Source organism: Chamaea fasciata, unplaced genomic scaffold (assembly GCF_029207755.1).
Source record: "Chamaea fasciata isolate MVZ Bird 193981 ecotype frontalis unplaced genomic scaffold, bChaFas1.0.hap1 SCAF_1, whole genome shotgun sequence".
Lineage (NCBI taxonomy): Eukaryota > Metazoa > Chordata > Aves > Passeriformes > Sylviidae > Chamaea > Chamaea fasciata.
In genome coordinates, this window is record NW_027094086.1 from 31,491,399 (window position 1) to 31,514,616 (window position 23,218).

General features: G+C 35.8%; 1 protein-coding gene across 2 annotated transcripts in view; it reads right to left on the minus strand.

Annotated features, from left to right (window-relative positions):
- HNF4G (hepatocyte nuclear factor 4 gamma) overlaps positions 1–23,218 on the minus strand; it is a 61,853-nt gene that overhangs the window by 11,094 nt on the left and 27,541 nt on the right. Inside the window, exons 1-4 of one of the 2 annotated variants that reach the window (XM_066179930.1) lie at positions 10,466–10,583; positions 7,459–7,627; positions 5,034–5,128; positions 1,413–1,519 (exon numbers count right to left, since the gene is read on the minus strand). In XM_066179930.1, coding sequence (XP_066036027.1) covers positions 1,413–1,519; positions 5,034–5,128; positions 7,459–7,627; positions 10,466–10,583 — 489 coding nt within the window. Of the gene's footprint in view, positions 1–1,412; positions 1,520–5,033; positions 5,129–7,458; positions 7,628–10,465; positions 10,584–23,218 lie in introns of those variants that run through there. The other variant, XM_066179939.1, reaches the window with a different exon arrangement.

Here is a 23,218-nt window from a genome sequence, read left to right on the forward strand (position 1 = left end):
AATATGAACGCATCAAAAGGGATGATAATATCTAGTTTTCCTTATTTAATATGAACATTTCAGAAGAGATGAATACCACCCTCTTCCTCATTTCACAGCTGAAGGACTTGGATAATTATTCGGGACACTACCATCTCCTCTAAGCCTTTTCTCAGGATTGAACTCATCTTAGAGACCTGTTCAATTGAGAGAAAAAACAAGCACTTTTAAGACTTCTTTGCTTTTCCACCACGTAAATGAAGTCTCTTGGATTTTGAGGCCAAGATTGTGTCTTCATATATGCTTAACATAGTGGAAGCAATTCTGTTCTACTAAAACACACTAAATAGTAAGTACAATAAATTTGCATATACACAAGATGTTTTAGGCAAAGAACCTACAGTTTGAAAAGAACTTTGTGCTATAAACAGCTGAGGATGTGATTCTGTTCAAGACAGCCCTTATTCCTGAATCGCATTTACCAGTTGGAAATGATTAAGGAGTATTATAAAAAAAGCACAATAAGCAAGTTCAAAAAATTACTAAGGAGATAAATATAGCTATATTTTTCATACTGTATAGGTATGAAAGGTAGGAAGGTACATTATGTTCATCTAGTCTGCCCGGACATGCAATATGTGCCAAAGACTATCACCCAGTAATTCTTGCATCAATTCTTTACAGAGAGTTCCAGCCTAAAAGAGATGCTGATAAAGGATGAGAATACAAAACATTTGGGGATGTATAAATCAGTCAGCATGAAATCATAAAGGTGGCAGTTAAATTCTAAGCAAGTTAGTAAGAGGTGCAAGAACGCAGAATCAATGACCATGATTTATCTGAGGTGCAGAAAAGGACTGGAGACTGTTCCATTCAGCAATTGATTAGATAGGGAAAAAAAAAATAAAAAGAGAAAATGAAGTTCAGATGAGACAAAGAAAATTTAAGAGCGAGATGCGAATAGACTCTGCAGTTGGAACACTTCTGTTTTCCTTACTTATAATGTCTGAGGATATTAAAAATGGGATTTTCAAAAGAATGTAAGGAAATGAGTGTCCACACCCCTTTGAATGTAATGACTTTGGACAAATTTTTCCCTATGTTTCATGGGAAAGCCTGCTTCAAGGATAGATAGATGCCACCAGCTGCCTACGACAGCAACTGATTTAAAAGCAGTAAGAACCATAAACCTTTATTAAGAAAGGTGCCTAAGACATATTATCCTGGACAAAATAGAATTTTTTATTGACTATGCTTCAAGAATGTATTCTATTGCCCCCTCTTCTATTGAGAAGAGGAAGCTGTGTGCATTTTGGAAGTAGAAAAAAGTAATCTCAATAATTATTTTTGATACAATAAGAAATTGAAAAGTATTTAATTTTAGTAAAAACGGTCTTAATGTCACTGAATAATTTTGTGATAGATCTCAGTACCTGGCGGGAGAGTGTCTCAGCTTGTGACAATGTGCTAATAGAGGGACTGTTGCAGCCATCAAAAGTGTTTCTTCTCGTACTTATCCTGTCCCGTTCATTTTGTACAGCTGGAAAAAAATAATCATCTCATTTATTGACTTGTAATCACTGACACAGAGAATAATTTCAGAACTTTACTAAATTTCAGAAGATAACTCTAAGAACTGAAAGGTATGACATTCAAAGAAGATGATCTGCTCTTAGCTCTGAGTGATGAGGAAGGGTAAGATGTTTATAGTCTCTATCATATCACCACTTGCCTGTAAAAAGCATATATAACTAATTGCAGATAGACACTGAATCATAAGCACTTCTGTCACTGGCTTAATTACAGTCAAACCTTTTTCTTCCTTTGAACTTGAACATATGGTCTCAATTTCAACCAATTTAATAAGTCAGGCTTTATGACAACAGATATGACAGATAGCAGAAATGGACATTTCCAGACTGCCAAACAGGTCAACTGGTACAGCATCATCACTGAAAAAAATATTTCTCAGAGGAAGTATGAAAGCCCTACTCATGCTCTGCTGCAGGAAACAATGAAACAGGAATGTATCATTAATTTAATCCACTAGTAAAATAATTTTGAAACTTAAATCTCATGTTCCTCCTCAGTAAAATTGCATTCCTAACCACTTTATGGAACATTAACTAAGTTAAAGGGGAAAAAAAAAAACCAAAAAAAAACCCAAAAAACAAACAAAAAAAAAACCCAAAAACCAGCGCGCCAAAGAAGTTTTAGGACAGTAAATTCAGTAAGTTTTGTCTCATGGGGTCCAAAAACAGGCATTTGAAAGAGCTTTGGATAAGTAATATGTAATCAGCACATGCAAGGCTTATGATGCAAGATCGTATACTTTTGAACTAAAGGAAGAAGAAAAAAATAAAAACTGTCAGATCCTTCTAAAACCTAGATCATGTCCAAGATTAGGCCAAGGAAAATAAAAAAGGAGGAAAAAATAATTGTGCTGATGGAAATCTTTCTACTGCATGAGGTGTTTCACAGACTTTTAAGAGCAGCAGCTTCATTTCCAAAGATACATTTGCTATTTTGTAGGAAACAATCTGCATTACAAAATGCAGTACAAGAGGTTTCAATTAGAAAAAAAAAAATACTCTGTGCACTGAGTAGGTTCAGGGTTTATCTGAACAATGCACACAGTTTATTCCAGACAGGTACTAACTTTTTTGCAGAGACACTCACTGATGGGCCTTTTATTAAGGTCACAGGAAGAAATCTTGTGTGGTGATAAACACACAGTGTGTTGTAGACAGGAAAGAAAAAACATAACCTTTTGTAAAAGAATGCTGAAACAAACATCCAATGCTGAAACAAACATAGATAATTAAAATAAGTTCAGCACTGATTAGTTTTGCAAAAATAGTAAGGTATCATGACAATACACCACTAGTGAAAATCACTGGTGGGCACACTTAAAACCGCAGGTGCATGCTTTAATATTCTTCTACATACACATAATTTCAGATTATTAGACTAGACTATGTGGCTAAAAATTTTTCATCAATTCAGGCTAAAATTTCTTTAAACAGAGACCCCATGAAGAGGGTGGTACATTTTCTCAAAGAGGACTTGTAAATCTTTTAATAACTGAAGCCTTTCTTATCTTTGTCCTGAAGAAAAGAAAGAGATTTGCTAGAAACGTGAGAAACTATCATAGACTCCATACTACACTTATACTCTGAGAAATGCCCTGATTATATAGAGAAGTTTATAACAAAACAAAAGCAGTTTTAGAAGTTTTAGATGCAGTAGGGTCAGAGTAGGGCAGAGTAGCGTTAAGTGGGTTAAAAGGTTTTTTGTGCAATGCACAAGGCTGCATTAGCATCTTGAGGGAAATGAGCATATCTCTGTTTTGGGCTCCCCAGCACATGAAAGATGCTGGAAACCTAGGTAGTGTCTAGCAGAGGGCTATGGAGATGTAATCCACAAGATGCACAAGGTGAAGTAGAGACAGACATTTTTGCTTATGTGGCAAAAAGAGAACCAACATGGATGTGAGGGTCTTCATTTCTGTAGCTTACAGAAAATGGAGCCAGATTCTTCTCAGATGCATAATGAAAAGATAAGACCCAATAGACACTACCCTAACTGCACTAAGAGATATTCTAACTAATTATAAGGAAAAAAATCCCTTCCCAATGAGGGTGGTCAAGTACTGAAAGTGCTTGCAGAGCAAGAGGTTGTTGAATCTCCCCTCTCAGGGACTATGTAAATCTGTCTGGACAGCTCCCAGGCAACCTGATTGAACCTAGATGTCAGCCTTGGTTTAAGTGGGGGCTGAACTAGATGAACTCCAGATGTCCCTTCTGAGATAAAATATTCTTTATTTCCAGGTCTTGAAAGTCTGTAAAGCTCTGATATTTGCAAAACTTCTAGGGCTGCTGTGTATACAGATCTTTGCTTTTCTTCATATCAGATTGATAACAAATATACAACATATTACTGACTTAATGGCTCAAATTCCAAAAGGCCAAGGTGTCTTAAAGGATATCCACAATAGCAGGGAAACCTATTTCATACCCCATGTAATGCTGTTTAGAATATCCTCATCCAGCTTCAGGGAGAAAAAATCCATTTTATCTCATACCAGTAACTTGATCACTAGCAAAGTACTGCTACAGGACAGATACTTAAGAACAAAAAGAAAAAACTTCCTCTGTACAGACAAAAAGAATGATAGCCATGTTACAAGAGAACTAAGTATTCACATTTCAGACTGGCCTGCAAGCAGATGAACCATGCTCCAAACAAAAAAGGTAGCAAAGTTTGTGACAAACCACTTTTGAGTGTGTATTTGAAACAGATAAGGACATCTTTTGCCTCTACATTATTACTGTCCTTGAAACAACAGCCCAAACCAAAAAAAAACAACCCTCTAATATTTGCACTGCCTTTCTTTCCCTATTGCTCTGCTCCTGTGGTGATCTGATCCTTCCACTTTGACAGAAGAATCACTGTGATACATTTCTCATATCTGTCAGTGAGATGCATAAGTAGCAATTTTCCTGTATTAAGTTCCAGGGAAATTGGATTTTTTGTTAATTGATGTGAACACTCCACTGACAGCTACTACTACTCTTCTCACTACTTTTTCACCCAACTTCATAGTCCTTTGTCTATCTCAGATGCTTCATATGTTTAAATTAAAGGGAAGAACCAGTAAATTGACCCTGTAATTACTTAGGGCAGATAAAAATTGTATTTCTCAGATTTGGTAAGCATTTTAAGTAAAATCTCATGGTTTGAAATACTCCAGCATATGGCTTAATATGTAGAAATCAATGAATTTTGGTGCCAGAGTTCATGAATTAAACAGTTGAAAATTCACTTTAAATCCACGGACTTGATGATGTTCCAAGTGCTAGAACTGTTTACCCACTTGAAAGTTAGAAGACATATATTTCACGTCAATATAAAAGCAGTTCCCCATTATGAAGGTATTGTAGCAACTTTCCATTGGTTTATTCTGCTGGAGTTTTTTACAATTTTCATTATATTTCAAAGCTAATTCAGAATTTTTTTCTCTTTGTATATCAAATAATAAATGACTCCATTACCTTCCTTTTTCATTCCAGCTCGAAAACACTTTTTTAAACGACAATATCTGCATTGATTCCTTTTGTCCTTGTCAACAATACACTGTCGGTTGAATCTATCAGAGACAAGAAAAGGTAAATGTATAAAGCATTAATAAAGTAGCACCCTGATTACAAAGAAGAAAACAAACTTATCTGTCCTGCCAGAATAATGTCTATACCCACAGACTCTTCTTCAGTTGCATTGATTCTTCTTTATTAATCAGTTTTGAGAGGTGTTTCATACCTGCTAATTTTCCAGGAATATATGTGTGTGTATAAACACATGTGTGCATTGGAATAGGCAAGTGTGGAAAATTTTGTAGTTATGTACATCATTAACACCTCAACTGATCTGTGGTATGTCAGTAACTAGCTGCATCAAATAGCAGTGGAAGAAAAAAAAAAGAAGAAAAGCTGCAAAGGGTAAAAGGAAAGGACAATCAAGGAAAAAACCAAATGGTGCTGGCATGGAGGAGCCCCTTAGATGCAAAACCATTACCATTGTCTGGCAGTGTTTCCTTGTTTTGGGAGATAAAAATGAACAAGCTGCATATTTTATCACTACAGGTGGCAACCTAAACAGGAAATGAGAGGAACCAACACAATGAAATTAAGACTTGAGGAACTACATGGAGCCTGACACTGCAAGGCAGCTTACCCAGGCTATTACACACATCTACAGGTGTGCCTAAAGGGAATGCATATGAGTCATTTGCCCCGCTCTCTGTCTAGGTCTGCCTTTCTTTTCTTTGCATGTATTTGTTAGATAAACAGACTCTTCAAAAGCAGAGCTCTTCCTAAAATCACTTATGTCAGCTCTTGACACACCAGTTCAGGGGTATGTCCATGCTGTATCACTGTGCTATAAAGGAAAGGTTTCCTCATAAAAATATTTTGCAACTAAGGAAGAGTGTAGGACACAACATTTCCAGTAACAAGCCATTCTTATAAAAGTTTTATCATCATCTCATGCCATGGCACAGGGGGACAGAGAATGGGGGCTACCGTCAGTTCACCACATGTTATCTCTGCTGCTGCTTCCTCCTTCAGGAGAAGACACCTCTCAGTCTTCACCTGCTCCAGTGTCAGGTCCCTCCCAACAGAGACAGTACTCCAAAAACTTCTTCAATGTTAGTCCTTCCATGGGCTTAGTTCTTAATGAACTGCTCCAGCATGGGTGCTTTCCACAGCATTCAGTCATTTAGGATTGGGCTGCTCCAGCATTGGGTCAACAGTCCTGCCAGAAAAATTTCTCCAGTGTGGGCTCCTCCTTCCAAAGTCTGGCCAGGAGCCTGCTGCTGCACAGTCTTCCCATGGGGTCACATCCTTTCTTCAGGCATTCACCTTCTCCAGCAGGAGGTCCTCCATGGGCTTCAGGTGGATATCTGATCCCCTGTGAATTTCCATGGGTTTCACTGGGACATCTGCCTCATCATAATCTGGACCATGGGCTGCAGGAGAATCTTTGCTCCAGCACCTAGAGCACCTCCTCCCCCTTCTTGTCCACTGACCTTGGTGTCTGCAGAGCTGTTCTTCTCTCACATTCTCACTCCTCTCTTCTCTGGCTAAATTTTTTTTCTGCACAATAATTGTATTTTCTTCTTAGAAACATTGTCCCCAGAGGCACTACCCCCATTGCTGATAGGCTCAGCTTTGGCCATCTTGAAGCTGGCTGGCATTGGATTCACTAGACACAGGGGACAACTCTGACAGCTTCACACAAGAATCCACTTTTGTAGCCCCATCACTAACAAAATCTTGGCTTTCCTTCAGTGATTTGTTCAAATTCATTGAGTTTTCCATATATTCTGCTCATGACTCAAAATGGACAGTTTATGGCCCTGAGCCTATACGTATAATTTCATCAAACATGGTGCACTGTGGTATTTTGGGCACCATTCAGAAATTAACAGATTGCCATTCAGACAGATGGGGGGAAATGGCTGCCCCAAAGACCTGTGTGACACACCAAGTGGGAATATGTGCAGATATGTTTGTACAGCCCTTAAAACAAGACTCATAAATCTTAGACTTTCTATTCAGAAACTACCTTCATAAGGAAAGAATTATAGAAAACAGTTAAGAATTACAGTTTTCACATTGCAAGGAAAATATAAGCATTTTTCCTTTTTTTAAAATTTTTTGTTAAATTTTTTTTTTATTTTCCAGGGGATGACCCTTGTAATCATAAATAAAATAATGAAACAGCTTCTGAGTGATGTAATGATATCAACAACATCATCAAGCATCTGGAACCTAGTTTCTGGAATGTGCAATAACAAGTAGCACTCCTTAAGGAAAAGCTGAAAATCCCCTGACATAATTTGAAAATTCTGTTAAGGTCAGAATATAATTTTTGCCTAAATTCATTAATTTAGTGCCTCTAGATGAACTTTTGAAATACCTGCATGAATAGACGTGGTTTTTCCTTATGCTACGTCTAAAAAATCCCTTGCATCCATCACAGCTGGAAGCACCATAATGTTTTCCAGTCGCTCGGTCTCCACATATTGCACAGAGACTACTGATCCCATTGTCAGCAGTATTCATGTTGACAGCTTCTCCTGAACTGTCTGACAAGAGACAAGAAAATACATAGTTATGGGTAAGACTTCCAAAAACCACCCTATGACCAAGTTTTACCTAAATAGAGGCTTTTTCTGGCCTTTTCTCTTTTAATTGCCACTTAAAATTTATATAGCATGATCCATCTGTTTACATCTGGTTCTTACTGACATGAACACTTTCAAAATGATAGAGATGTTAAAAGAATTCGTGAAGTTCATAACAACAAATAATCATGTCTTAAACTCTTTTCAGCGGAAGGGCTAAAAATTAAAGTGCACTTCTGCATTTATAATTACACATACATTCCTACTAACATGAAGAGGAAATTTGGCACAAAGCGGTCTCAATTGGTAAAGATCTCATGTATCAGTTCTCACACTGGCAGTAGCTGGCAACTCTCATACAAAGATTTGTGACATTAAAAAAAGAAACAAAAAAGAAGGGTTTTGTACAACTTAATAAAAAAACCAAACAACAAAAATGCATGCTATGATCACTGTTATTTCCTTGAAGATATTTTTGACGGGACCATTGGCACAGCCTTTTCTTGCACAGAATATTAGCTACGTGATTAACAATTAGTCACTGAATATGGTAAACACTACTGAATAAATTCACCTGAAATTAAACCAGATATATTTATTCTTTGAGTCACAATGTTAACAGCCCTATTTAAAGATACAACTGCAAAATAGCTTTTTCTGTTTTGCTTCTGGTTTAAATGGAAGGAAAACATACCCTAAGCATTTGTAGCTGTTTTTTTCCAAGAGAGGAAAGAGTGCCACTTGAATTAGATATGCAAACATGAATTCAAAAGTCAAGTACATGAGTTCATGAACAGTACACAGGATGAGCAGTAAAACTGTTAAGATTGAAAAACAATATTACTCATATTGTATAGATACAACTGAAATGTATAACACAAATACACTACAAAATTTTCATTGTGTCCCACACACCTTAAAAGTTAAGTTCTTTAGATAAAGAGAGAAGCAACCTTTCTATTTTGTTTTGCAGAGCTGTAATTGCTAGGAATTACATTAAAAATTATTAAATAAAATTAAATCTTAGAAGAATTCAGTTCTGTAAAGAATTTATTTTAAAATTAGGATTGTCATGACTGGAAAATTTTAAACTGTTCTTAATCTAGGTTACAGAATTGGTTTAGAAAAATATAAGACTTTTATTTTGGAGTCCTGTAACTTTGCATCATATAGCAAAATAATTAGAAATACAATATTTAATTGTTATGATGAAACATTTCACAGCAATGTAAGTTGTGCATGTATATACACATAAAGGCATACTTATTGTCTTTGGTATTATTCTGAAACAAAATGTCTAGAAAATTGACCTGATGTTGAAAAATTCTTTGATTTCAACAGAACTGTGTAATCTGCCTGAATGTGGCAAGTTAAACTTGTCTAAATGTTTCTAAGAAATTTAAACAACTAGAAAAGATACACAGGGAGGTCCATAAGGAGGAGAGTTCAGTTCCAAACTAGCACTGTAACAAGACAATTTTTTTATAATGCTGTAAGAAAATACTTAGGCTAAACTCAAAACAAACTCTAAACATAAAAAGGCTGCACCTGATAAGTAATAATTATCAAACTAATCACTTTCAGTGATAATTTAACCAGCTCTATGGCTAACACATAATGCAACCAAGCACAACCTCCCTAACCTGCCTTCCCATTTTAACATTAACAGATCCAAAAACGCTGTATTCAGCAAAAAACAAAAGACCAGTGAAATACCCATATTAGAACAAAAAGCAGAGAAATCATCTAAAGTTATATAATCATTGTGGACAGCTACAAACTTAGTGCATAAAGTTCTGGCTTTTCTTTCTAAATCAATAACTAAATCTACCCTTCTGTTTACTAAACTTGCTGTAATTTAACATGAGAAATTCAGATAAAACTTAAAGCCCAACAAGAAAAACTTAATTAGCTTCTATATGGCAGGAATATGTGGAAATGCGGGTGCTAAATATTTTTCATGCAAATCACTATCTATTGGTTCTGCCTTTTAAAGATACATATGAATTACACTTTAAGATACCATAAATCAACATTTTTAGTTTATTAAAAGATTTGAAAGACCATTTTTGAGTAGTTAAACTCACCTGATAATTTTATTCACATTTCTTTGGGGTTTTTATTGTCAGTACTCAATGGCAGAATGAAATGGTATGCTTTCTGTTTCAAGCATAAATTATTGAAAAAACTCCTCAAAAACTGCATAATAAAAAATCTGCCTAAAGTGTTACATTAGCCAAACGCAAATACTTTTTCTCAATTAAGCATTATCCTCTAGAAAACTGATGTGATTCTTTTTAAATCACTCTTCTGCAAATATACACTTAGCTAGAAAGGCTAGATTAACACTTAAATAAAAAAAATATTAGTACAACAATTACAAACTAGGCGTCAAGAAACAGTAGCTAATTTTTTTTCACAAACCTCTGGATAATTTTGTCCTTTCCTTCTGAAAGTTATATACAAAATATACTTCCATGTCCAAACTGTCAATACTAGTTATTCATTTGTCTTACAGTAAATAAAACAACTGCTGAATTGACCATTTTTTTTCCTTTGATTAACTGACTGGTGACAGTACAGATACTTTATTATATATAACCCCTCTTTTATTTTCCTTAAAGAATTACAATGTTACTAACTCAGAGTCAGCGATGAAGTGTAAGAGAGCAGATTTGTAGTTTGAAAACAACCCACAAATGCTCCATTAATAAAACATTTAACTAACACCTTATAACATTACTAAACTTCACTTTCTCTGTTAAATAGCTTGAATTTGCCTCACAGGGCAGAACTCACCATTGCCATTATACAGAATCTGCATAGTTTCAAACTCCAGTGCTGTGTATGTTGGATCTAAAACTTCACTGTAGTTTGCCATTTCCATGTCCAGTATTGGTTCTGAGAGCCGCATCATTGAATGCAAAAGCAGTGGAAAAGCTGTTCAAATGTACAACCTTCCCATTCTGTTTCACAGTGATTGATAATCCAAAGTTAACTATAACTGTGTCACTTAAGTGCAGCAATGGGAGGAGCTGGAAAACTGCTTCTGCATGCTGTATTTCACCTGGATATTTTTTTTCTTTTATGATACAGTGCAACCCTTCTGATAATCTTGGAATGCTTTTTGAAATAATCTTATCAGGAGTTCTATTGGTTCTAGCTCTTGCACGAGCCCAAGGACGCGCACACAGGAAGCTTCCTATCCCTCTTGCTTTGCTGCATATTTTGCTGTCAATGTGTTGTACAAACAGTTCCAAACAAACTACTCTGGTTGTTCCATGTACAGACTGTAAGTTCATATGCCGTTTTGCTCTCTCATGTCAGGACAATAAGGAAATGTGATATGATTATGGACTATCTCAAACTATACCCAAATCACCCACCTACATATTTTAAAAGACAGCTGTAAAATCTCCCTTTTTACAGCTGGTAGTGTTCTTTCCTACTGGCAATGACCTAGGTCTGTAGGCGTCCTTAAGCAAGGTTTCAAGTCACACAAGTCTGCAGCAAGACCATTTCATAAATCCCCTCCATCACACACCGTGCTGCTGCAATGGCTCCAGGCACTGCACCCTGCAGCCTCTCAGACAGTGGCTTCCTGCTCTAACCCTTCTTCATACAAGATGTGATGGCTGCATGGCATTTCCAAGCACCATTCAGATGAACGGGGGAAAAAGAAATATTAATCACCTCCTCTGTAATGAAGAATCTCTGGGTAGGTCCACAGCTCATCAGTTGGTAGACATGGCATGTATAAACCCCGTTAAAAACCCTCCTGTAAAGCTGCTTGAATCTGTGCCACATACATAACTGAACAGCAGAATTTCACTTGCTAATCTGGGCCTTTCAAGTGTTGGATAGCAGAATTTCAAATGTTATTATTCTCAACACATTCTTTACTGAAAACTACCCTTTACACTGCTGAAAAACAGTTACATAGAGATTACATATATTGGTAAACTACCCAATTTATGCCTAATTAACAAGAGCTAGTAACTGTATATACAGCATTGAAATGCATATTTGAATGGAAAAGTGTCTGCAGCCCTTACTCAGTAAAAGTAGCTGTAAGAGAACCCCATAATAAATGCCTCGAATAAATAAATAAATAAATAAATAAATAAATAAATAAATAAATAGATGTTTTCTAAAGCAATTTATGACAGAGAAGTTACCAATGAAGGCGGCAAATTTACATGAAAAGGCCTAGAAAAAAAAAAAAGAAGCCTTTTAAAATTCATCTTTCTAATACCCATGTCCCCAGGGTTACCTGAGAGTCACAAATCATCCTGTCTCCTTGTGGACATGTAGATGCAGTCTCAGGCCAGTTCGTCTCCTGACTCCAGCAGAGCCCAGTAACATAATTATGACAAGAGGATTCTTGTATTATTCAACGACCTATCCCTAAACCAAAGCATATTTACAATTGTGTTACTGCTTCCACAAATTCTCCTCAGATTTTGGAAGTTCTCCACAGGGGCTGTACTTTTCATCCTATTGCTATTCATTTTCCTTTAAACCATTCATCCATTATTATATTTAAGGAGATATCAAAAAACTGCAGAAGTTACTTCTTAAAAAGAACAACTGATATGACTACAAATACTTCCTATACATGACAGAAGAAAAATAATACCAAAAAATGGAAATTTTAAAAATATTTAAGAATATGACTGAAATTTTAGAATATTTACTGTCTTCAATCAGGGAAAAAAAAAATTACTCATAAAGTGTTGCTTCACAGTACTGGAAGTGTACAAGGTTTCACAGCTTTTAAACACATCTAACATTTCTTTCTTTTACTTAAAGAAATATATTAAATTAAGATTGATGAAAAGCTATTTGTTGACAGCCAATATTTTTTAGGAAATCATTGTAATTTCATCATGAGATGGAATAATTTTATATTACCTGATGGCTCAGTTTGAAAAGTTTCTTCTGTAGCAGAATTTGTTGTATTTTCTACAATCATTTGTTGTATTTGTATAGTATTTCCTATAAAATAATTACTAGTTGCATAACAAATGATTCATTGCCTTAATATGCTACTTAGCATAATATAAAAAGGCTTACAGGTTAACTAGAATTATCTATTGTTCTTCAGTGTACACTTTTTGATAGTATGTTCTATAAATATTATCTGGCTCTTTAAAACCAAACCCATATGCTTACAAACATATCCATTGCATATTTTTTATTTCAAAATGCCAGTCCTGAAAACATTCTGGCATATAAGTAAATTTAAAATAAGGGAATGAATGGAAGATGGAAGATATCATGTATGACATGATCAAATCCTACTATTCCCTCTGCTATTAGCAGAACTTCTTCAATGCTGCCAAAAAAGGTCCCTTAGTGACTGCTAAAGAGAGGGAATGAATTGACCCTTCATACTTCTGTCATATAAAAACTCATTTCAATTGATTTTTTAATATGGAAAAATGTATGCTATAGAAAAGACATTCTTTATACTATTTTTTTCATGTTTTGCTAAGGAAACTTCTTACAGTCAAATCTTGCACTCATAAAAATATGCTTTCTGGGGGATTTTTGGCATCGTGAAGTACATCATGAACAATTAATGTATACTAAATCACTGTGGTAAAATATTAATATGTTTTCATTCAGCCTTAGGTGGATTAGAATGCAGTCCTGGAATGAGAGCAGTTGATGAAAGAAGCTAATGATGAACAGCTTTTGGTCTTATGTCAGTTCAAGCTTTATACTGTTCACTAGTATTCCAACTTCCATACAGCAGTTTTCTTTTCATATTGGACACCTGCACTGTTTTTCAAATTCTGAACAACACTGCAGCTTATAGCATAAAATAGCCTAAGTCATCTACTACTGACAGCCAAGAAATATCAGCCTAAGGTAAGCAAAAGTTTTAAAACTGTGCAATTAGTCAAACTGCTAAGCACTTCTTTGAGATAGGTGATAATGTAAATTTGAGTAAGAAATAACTTCTCAAAGTAAATTTTGCAGTAATTGTGAAGAGAAAGCTACAATAATGGTTTTGTTCATGTGGTTTTCTTGCTTTTTTTCTTTAAATCTGATGACCTCAGGATCACATGCAGAAAGCATTCCTATCTTATCTTTAAGACTATTAACTCTGTTAATTGTTCAGCTCTCCATATTAAATGTAATCATTCTTTCTGACTGTGGTATAAAATACAGCACAACCTAATAAAATCAAGGTTAATTCCATAAAAGTCTTCCTGAAAATAAAAGCAAATCTCAAACTCCTATCACCACTGAAACAGTTTTGGTTTTCTCTCTCTCTCTCTTTTTATTATTTTTTTTTTAATAAGCAGCAATATGTTCTTTTACCTTTCCAGCTTAGTAAGAAATGTAGGTTGCCAAAAAAAAAAGTGTTAATTCAAAGGGGTTTTTTTCTTGTTTCCCATGTATTCTAGGTAGGAACACACCTTCACTCTATTTTCTGCTTTACAAATATAGTGAGTTGTGGTGGACATATTAGGAAGGCATCCTGTTTTTGTCAATAACCTGTCATATTTATCTAGAATGCTGGCAAAACACATATTTTTATCTGTATCCCCTCTTGATGGCTGGCACATGTAGGACAGGGTATGCATGGAGGCCATACTAAAAAACCCTAAAGAAACCAAATGAGCTGGGCCAGAATGCCTCCTTATTACAGTAAACTCAAAGACCTCCAAGGTAAAGAGTTTATTTGCCAAAAGCTTGCTACCCAGGAAGCAGTGTGAAAATTTCCACACACCCATGGGCATTCTCATCTTTGGCTTACAAAGATACACGCCCACGTAATACCACAGACTGAGTTTCCCTCTCCTGGAACACACCCTCAGTGCCAAGGAGAACACTCCTAGTCACCATCAAATCAGCTCTGCTGACACCCACCCCCAAGTGCTTCATAAATATTCCATGAGTAATGACTGGGAAATGTTTGCTTGTATTCTAAAACATTAAATTATGACGTGTTTGACATGGAAAGCTTTGTAACACTGCGGCATTACTTCATTTGCTAGAGATTGTTGGCTTTTTATTTTTTAAATAAATAAAAATGTTAGAGTTGTATCAGATCTAAAAATCAGTGATCAAGTATAAATGTGTATTAATGTATAAATGTGTATTACCAAGCTTCTTCAAAAAGAAACAGCCTTTTTGCTTAACATGTATGCAACATGATGGAAACGTGGCTACATTCCTCTACAACTCTAAGATATTACAGCAAGGTTTGTAATGTTGTCATGCCTCCCTCTCCCCCCCAAAAATTTCTGAGCCAAACAAGGACAAAGTTGCATTTGAGCTGGTTAATGTGAAAGGATTTTTCAGAACAATTTGTGAATCATGAGAATAAATGTATAGCACGAAGGCTTCCACTAAGGTGACCGAATTCATCATCTCATACTACTCAAATCCAGCACCAACTGTCACCTTCAACAACTAAATGTATGGCATGTAGACTTTTCACTTTGTCCTAAAATATTTAGTGGTTAAACAAAACACTAGAAAAGCAAAGTCAGTACCAGAATTGAATAACAGGTTTTCACGGCACACTTATTAGGCAAGGTGGTAAGATTCGCTGCAACAAATCATGCCAGGTGAAACTGAAGTACAGCTCTTTGTGGGAAATCCAGGCTAAGCCTGTTTTCATTACTCACATTTTTAGACTCTTAGACCACCCCAGGCATTCTACAGAATGGAGATTCTTGCACATATTGAATTTTCCTCTTTTTTCAGTAAATTGGTTATTCATTATGTTGAGCTCCACTCTAAAATACAGAATATATAGCTTTATTTTATAAGTTATGTTGAGAGTTGTGTTGTTGTTGTTTTTTTTTTCATTTTGGTGTAACAGAAAACAGACCATTATTGTGAGGTCTGATTGTCTTCATATTTAAGTTTTTGGGTTAAAATACTGTTCTTTCAGAACAACCAGCTACAACTTCAACAGTCATGAATGTGAATAAATATAAAAACCAAAAAACATGCCTGGTGTCTGACTTGTCAAATACTACAAATCCACCCTACAGCACTCTTTAGAGCTTGAAATAGTCCCCCAATAGTTATTAAGATGTTCAATGAGTAATATACATGAGAGTTTCAAAGCTGAGTAAGAGATCTAGTACTCCAAATTCTTTGATGAGCAATTTACAGTTTTAATCTTGCATCCACTTTGGAATTTGCCCTGTCAGTAGCTAGGGGAAATATCAAAGGAATATAAAAGCTGTAAAATATTTTGAGCCTGAAGAATAGTAGCTGCAGGATAATTTTAAGGATAATTTACACTTGCTGAGGACATGGCCTGCTTTTAGATTCTCCCTTTCTATTCCAAATATAATTTGCTCCGTCTTATCCTAAAAAGATAAATGATTGATTTAGTTATTCACTTTATTTACCATAGTGTCATTGAGGGGATTGCTAGGATAGCAATAGTAATATAATGGTTTCATATGCAAAGAGATGTTACATCCACTCTTAAGGTGAAGGTAGACAAAGTTACCTGGTTTATCTGATTTTATTTAGCACTTACACATGCACACATACACCCATGAGTGACCTGGGGAGCATCTCACAAAGTATAAGACACATTGCACTTCACAAACCCTTAGTTGTATTCTCTCTTTAACAGAAAGGTGTTTTGAGGTTGATTCTCATGTTTTATTCACTCACAATCTTCATAGAGCAAAATTATTGACAGTATCTTCTTCATTTTGCAGAGGTCCCATGCTACTATTAGTCAATGGTTTAGTGAAACCCATGGTGTATCTGTGACAGCCATCCAGCAAATAACATTTCCACCAGTAGGAAATATTTGAGGAAAAGCCATTTCATAGCCAAGAGGTCAAACATGGACCATTGCACTACGGGCTATCACTAAATGTCAAGCTGCACTGAGGGAGAGCATTGTATCAGGGTGATGGAAGAGTCAAGGCCAGGACGATGCCAGTTGAAGTAGCACATTTCTATGGGAAGATTTAGAATGATTAGTAATAATGAAGTGGAAGCTTGAAGACAGTCATTCAAATAGGAGACTGAGGGGTGCCCTCATTGCTATCTACAGCTTTCTGAAGACAGGGAGTGGAGAGGGATGGAAATGCTGATCTCTTCTCCCTTATATCCAGAGATAGGCTGAATGGGAATGGTTCAAAGCTGTGTCAGGGGAGATTTAGAGTGGACATTGGGAAGAATTTTTTTTACCAGAGGGTAGTTAAACATGCAGGATTTCCTAGAGAGATGATCAGTGCCCCAAGACTGCCAGTGTCTAAGAGGCATTTGGACAATGCCCATCAAGTTTTTAATTTGATCAGCGATGATTTGGTCAGGCAGTTGGACTAGATGGCTGTTGTAAGTCACTTTCAACTGAAACATTCTTTTCTATTCTATTCCAATCTCATCTAGTCTAGTGTATCCTAATATTTTCTATTCAGTCAGAACATAGTATGCCAGATACAAGGGTTAGGCAATAAAGACTGAGGACACAGAATATCTAGCCACTCCAGAAGGATGTCCACAGTAGACTGCAAGCCATGTAGATATCAAATGTTATGCAGATTTAAAATTTGTTTGATGTACACATATGTTTAAGTACATACACACGGGAATTTATTGTCAGTGTTTTTGTGGCAGCTGAATTTGCCTCTTGAATTATCACTGAGTATATCTACAAAAATTAATATGATGGGGAACCTCTCCCTTCTACACATACATTCTTAGTAACTATTCACATTTTACTGTCCATGTCCAGATTCTCTCCATCGACTAATAGCAAATTTGTATTTTGCAAGTTCAATCCATTTCTGTGCTTGCTTTGTGTCCAGATTAATAGTAGATTTGCTAACCCTATCTGAGGTTAGCAGACACTATTAGAAAATTATGCATATTTATGGGGGGGAAGGATAAAAACCTTCTTTTTACATTGCAACAGATTAGGTTTACTCTTAGGTATGTGAATTACCATTAGGTAGACTTTAGTACTTAATATTTCTATTTTAACTTAATATTCTTTAGTTAATTTTATTCTTGAAAACTCACTAGAGTCATGAAGTGTTGACCATTTAGAGGGCTTAAAGGATTTTTGTAGCATAGAATTTTGTGGTGAGATTTGCTGAGGTACAGTTAAATGACTGGATACACTTGTTAATTATTCGCTTAAATCAGGTAACTTATTATTTTCTGCTACACACAGGAAAATTAATCAGAGAATTGTCCTGGAGAGCAGAGTGAAATGAGAGGAAAAGAGGAAAGAGTTCAGGCATCATACTACTGATAAGTAAGACTAAGCACTCCTGTTCAGTCATCCCCTGGTGATTAGTAATTTCTTAATAAGCCTTCTTGGCAGGTTTTATGCAAACTTGCTCGTAAACAATGTTTTATATAGCTAGTTAGATAAAATTAACTTACAATTTACCCACAGTTATCTTAGAAATACCATATAATGAGATTTTTTTTTTCCACAGATAAACACCTTTGCCTTTGTCATACACAATAAAAGAGTTCAAAAAGAGGTTAACCAGTATCAAGGCAAGGTTTGTTGGTATTCTTTTTTTCAGCTTGCTTGGAATCTTTCTTTTCTTTGTGATCAATTAATCATAGTAAGTCTTCTAATTTATATATTTTATCCCCTGCTGAATGAGTTATGTATTCTACATAACATTTCAAAACAAATTCAGTACACTTCTGCCCATGCTAGTGACTATATAACTCTTGGTCCTACGTAAAAGGCTAATTAAATAGCTGAATAGTCAGACAAGTGCCATTCTTTTCAGTTACTCTGTCTAAAATTAATATTTTTAACTACAGCCTAAGCTGACTCATCACATTCCTGTAGAAAGAACGATGTGTCAACACACTCAGTTTAACTCTTCCAAGACACTAGCATGGTTATGCTTCGCTAAACAACTGCTCTAATTGCTGTTGTTGCAAAAATGAGTTAATGAGAAATTCAGAGCATATTAAAGATTATCAGTTTAGAGTGAAACTATGGCAAATGAACAAAAAATTTCAAATTCTCCCTGAACAAAAATAACAATGAGAAAGCATAAAGGCACATTCTCTGTTTTGACCATATTTTGGATCAGCTCTTTAAAATATCAAAATAACTCAATTTTATGCATCAAATAAATAAGTTTTTAGAACAACTCACAGCCTAGGAAGGCATGTGTGTACAACACCCTGATTTTCACAAAACCATAGAATGATTAGGGTTGAAAAAGACCTTAAAAATCATCTAGTTTCAACTCCTCTGCCATGGGCAGGGACACTTTCCACTAGACCAAGTTGCTCCAAGCTCCATCCAGCCTGGCCTTGAACTCTTCCAGGACTGAGGACTCCACAACTTCTCTGGACAACCTCTTCCAGTGTCTCACCATCCTCACAGTAAAGAACTTCTTCCTAATGTCCAATGTAAACCCACAATCTTTCAGTTTCAATCCTTTCCTTCTTGTCCTATCACTGCATGCCCTTACAAAAATTCCCTCTCCAGCCTTCTTGTAGGCCACCTTCAGGTACTGAAAGCCTGCCATAAGGTCTTCCTGAAGCCTTCTCCCTAAAATTATTAGATTTTATTTCTTAAGAGAACAAAGTAATTCTTGCTTTCACCAGACAGAAACTGACAACAGTATCTCCTTGAAAACTCAAAGAATTCTGTCTTAAGAATCAGGGAGATCAAGGACACCTGATATCTTTATTGGCAGAGGCATCCATACTCTAAGCACAGAAAATTCAGATCCCAGTGAGCACAAAGCAGAATCCTCTGGAGAAGGAGCTCAAACCTTTCCTTTGCTGTACACATCCAGACACTCTTCAATTGGCCAGTCGTTATCTCTTTAATTTTAACAGGTTAGGTGTGTTCCCAGGTAGGAACAAAACATTAAATACTGTGACTTCAAAGAAGTACAGATATATCTGCTCCCAACAGATTTTAAACAGTGATTTTAACAAGCTCAAAATCAGTAGAAGTCCACTTTAAAAGCTGATGATAAATATTAGAAAATAATTGGGCTGCATCTCTTTTAACTAATGAAGCCAGAACACTGATTGAGCTGAGCAGAAAAACATTCAATGGCATGGAAGATAAGAGAGAAGTGGTCTAGCAAAGTTTTAATTAGTCTCTATCTTGAGAGGAGGTAAGAGGAAACTTTGAGAAATGGTTGTAAGTGCAGTTATGCATAAAACACAATGCAAGTCATCAAGATAAAATACGAAAAACTGTGTAGCTACAGTAATGTAGGTTACATGATAAAGTTTACCTCCAATATTAGATAGATTAGATAGATTAGAACTATAATAGATAACAGTTGAGTCTTTGTGGATTTTCTGGACCTGAACAACATCCAAATGGCTGTATTCCTTGTTTTAAATGCATTTGTGTACGAAGGCTCCATCACTTTATCTGAGAACTTTGCAATCAGTAACATTATTTCCCCATCTGTGAGAGAGGGAAAAACTATAGTCCCCTTTTCATAAACAGAGAAATGAGGCAAAGGACAACTAAAGATAGTGTTTATGACACTTGAGTCCACGTGTCTACAATACAATTGCCTGCACACAAACCACATGTTCTATTCACTTTGTATATAACTATCAGAAACAAGCACATCTAAACATATTCCTCAAACTTGTCTTTAACAGGAGGCTGAACTGAATCACCTTCATTTCCTCCCACTGGTTGTCTAACTAAAGTGCTCAAACAACCACAACACCTGGAGTTAGGTGAGGTGAATCCACATAAATAATTCCCCAAAAGCTGAAAAGAGAGCTGAAGGTGGAGAGCCTGGATGGAGACCCACTTCCTACACTTTCCACTGGAGCACGTTCTCAAAACTGAAAATACATCATATAATACAACATCTACAGCTTAAAAATACCAAGAAAAGTATTTTTGATATCTTAAAAAAATTTAAAATATTTTTAATGTCCTAGTTCAATAATTAATGTTGTCACCAACTTAAAATATATTTCAGAGGGCATGAGCTTCAAGAAAATAGTCAGCCAACTTCGCAAAAATGGCAATGTGTGAAATCATGAAATGATGCATTATACCAATTGAGGATTAACAGAATCAGACTTAAAAATCAAACAAAAAATAAGCTAGATGAAGAACATTCCTCAGAAAGCAACAAAGAAAATATTAAGTTACTATTACTAAATGGAGGATAGTTGTCCTTCATGGTCTTGCCTGCAAGCCTGGTTTGTGAATAGGCATCCAAAATCTCCATGACCAAAGGACAGGACTATAATTTTCTTTAGAAGGTAGAGAAAGCACAGGTTCTTTTCCTTGCTGATACCTCTTCTGGCCTGACAACCAGAAATACAAGGTATGCAGAAGACACGGGTCACTTCTCCACCTTGCTGGGACGCTGTTCAGATACATCTCCTGGGGACAGGACTGTGACGCACATACACAGTCACAGGAACAGCTTGAAGTTAAGCTGCCTCCTCAAAGCTACACTCCATTTTGATAAAAAGGAGAAGTCACAACAGATTTGTTAAATTTATCTCTGAAGACACATAAAAGTTGCTGCACTCCAAAGTTTTGTAGTTTTCTTTAAAACAATGCAGTAAAGATATACATCTTCTCGTCTGATTAAGGAGAAAAAACAGCTGTGGAGTGTACTTGCTACTGATGAAATGCCCTGACAACACCTAAAATTGATTACTCTTCTAGACAACATTGCTTTAACTAGACATGTGAGAAAATATCTAAGGTGAAAGTCCACTTTTGCTAAGTGAGTTCTGTTAATAAATCGGCATTTAAAACACATTAGTGTTTAAATAGCCCTATCTGATTTACAAGAATGGCAGAAATAACTTCCTGTGAAAACATAGTCCTTCAACTTCGAAAAAGAAGCAGTAGAAAAGACTGTCCTAATCAAAAAAAACTATTTGTTTAGGAATCTGGAAAGCTGACTCAGTAGCAGTTGTATTCAAGGAAACAAAGATGACTTCATTTAGGTGATGGAAATTTCACTACTGGGTGTATCCTGTTTATGTTAAAGTAGATTACACATACAATGAAAAAGCTATTTGAAAACTTTCAGAATCTGCAGGTGAGTGAAAAAATAGAACTAACACAATTTTCTTTTTAAGGTGATGTACGGTCTACAGTCAAAGTCTAGCAGTTGTACTGTCTGACTGCTAAATCTATCAACAACATAAAAGCCGAAGCTGTTGGCTTCAGCAGTGTTGGCTGTTTGAAGTGAAAGTCCTGCTTGGTCTAATAAAGATGGCACTTCTTGCTAAAACTTGGGCTTGCCTGAGCTTTTAAGCAAAACTCTGAACAACACTGGAACTTCTTTGTTACACTTACTTTTTTTTTTTTTACATATAATAAATCATAATATTTTCCAGCTGAAGACTGATGTGACTTGTCTTATTTGATCTACATAGTGTTTCTGGGGGGAAAATAAAGAAACAAAACTACAGTACTGTTGTCTACTATTATCTTGAAAGGAACAAAAAAATATCTGAAAACTAATCATTCCTAGGAAGTGTAGCAGAAGTAATAACTTTAGGAACCCAAAGTGTTCAGGATCATTGAATACTACAAATAATAAATACTAAAAAACATGAAGACACATTCTTTTATGTAGCCAGTTTGATTTTACATAAGTGAAGTCATACTTTGCATTATTTAGGAGAGAAAAACAAATACTCAAAGGTAAAACAGGATACTGGACTCTGCTAATTTCCAAGAATGAAGTGAATTAAAATGACTAAAAGTGTAGCAGATTGCTGTATTACATTGTTTTGAAGTAGAGGAAGAAAAAGAAAAAGGAAGAAAAGGGAAAAGAGAAAGAAAAGGGAAAGGGAAAGGGAAAGGGAAAGGGAAAGGAAAAGGAAAAGGAAAAGGAAAAGGAAAAGGAAAAGGAAAAGGAAAAGGAAAAGGAAAAGGAAAAGGAAAAGGAAAAGGAAAAGGAAAAGGAAAAGGAAAAGGAAAAGGAAAAGGAAGAAAAATTAAAATTAAAAAGAAAATCTTGCTTTGGGAGTTATTTTCTGAAAGACAACTGAACATAAAGCCCAGTCAAGAAAGAAGAGATACAGGAGAGAACTATATGACTGGGTATTTGTATAACATTCATTAACAAGTTTTATGAGTTTAAAAGAAGGAACTGTATCAAATACTACTGTGGACATAATGAATCTTGAATACATTCTTAATCCTTTACTTCAAGGTTCTCAGGAGATCATCAGGTTCAACTTTCATCTCAATGCAGGTCACACCAGATTGCTAAGGGCTTAAAATACTCACATTCGAAAATACTTTGAAGAATGGAGACTGCCTAACCTCTCTGGACACTCTTTTTTCCTACTGGATCTGGTGTCCCCTGGTTCTCACAATGGGAATTTTTCTCCTTACATTCAGCCTGAAGTACTTTTATTTCAACTTACATGCACAGTCTTCTAGTCCTCGTAGCCATCACAGCCCTCTTACCTGCACCACAGTGATAGCCCATCTTTTCATTAACAGCTTTGAGGTACCAGAGACTGCTGTGAGGGTCTCTTCCACAAAGCCATCTCTAGGCTGAAACAGCTCTGGTCCATTAGCTTGTCCTCAGCTGG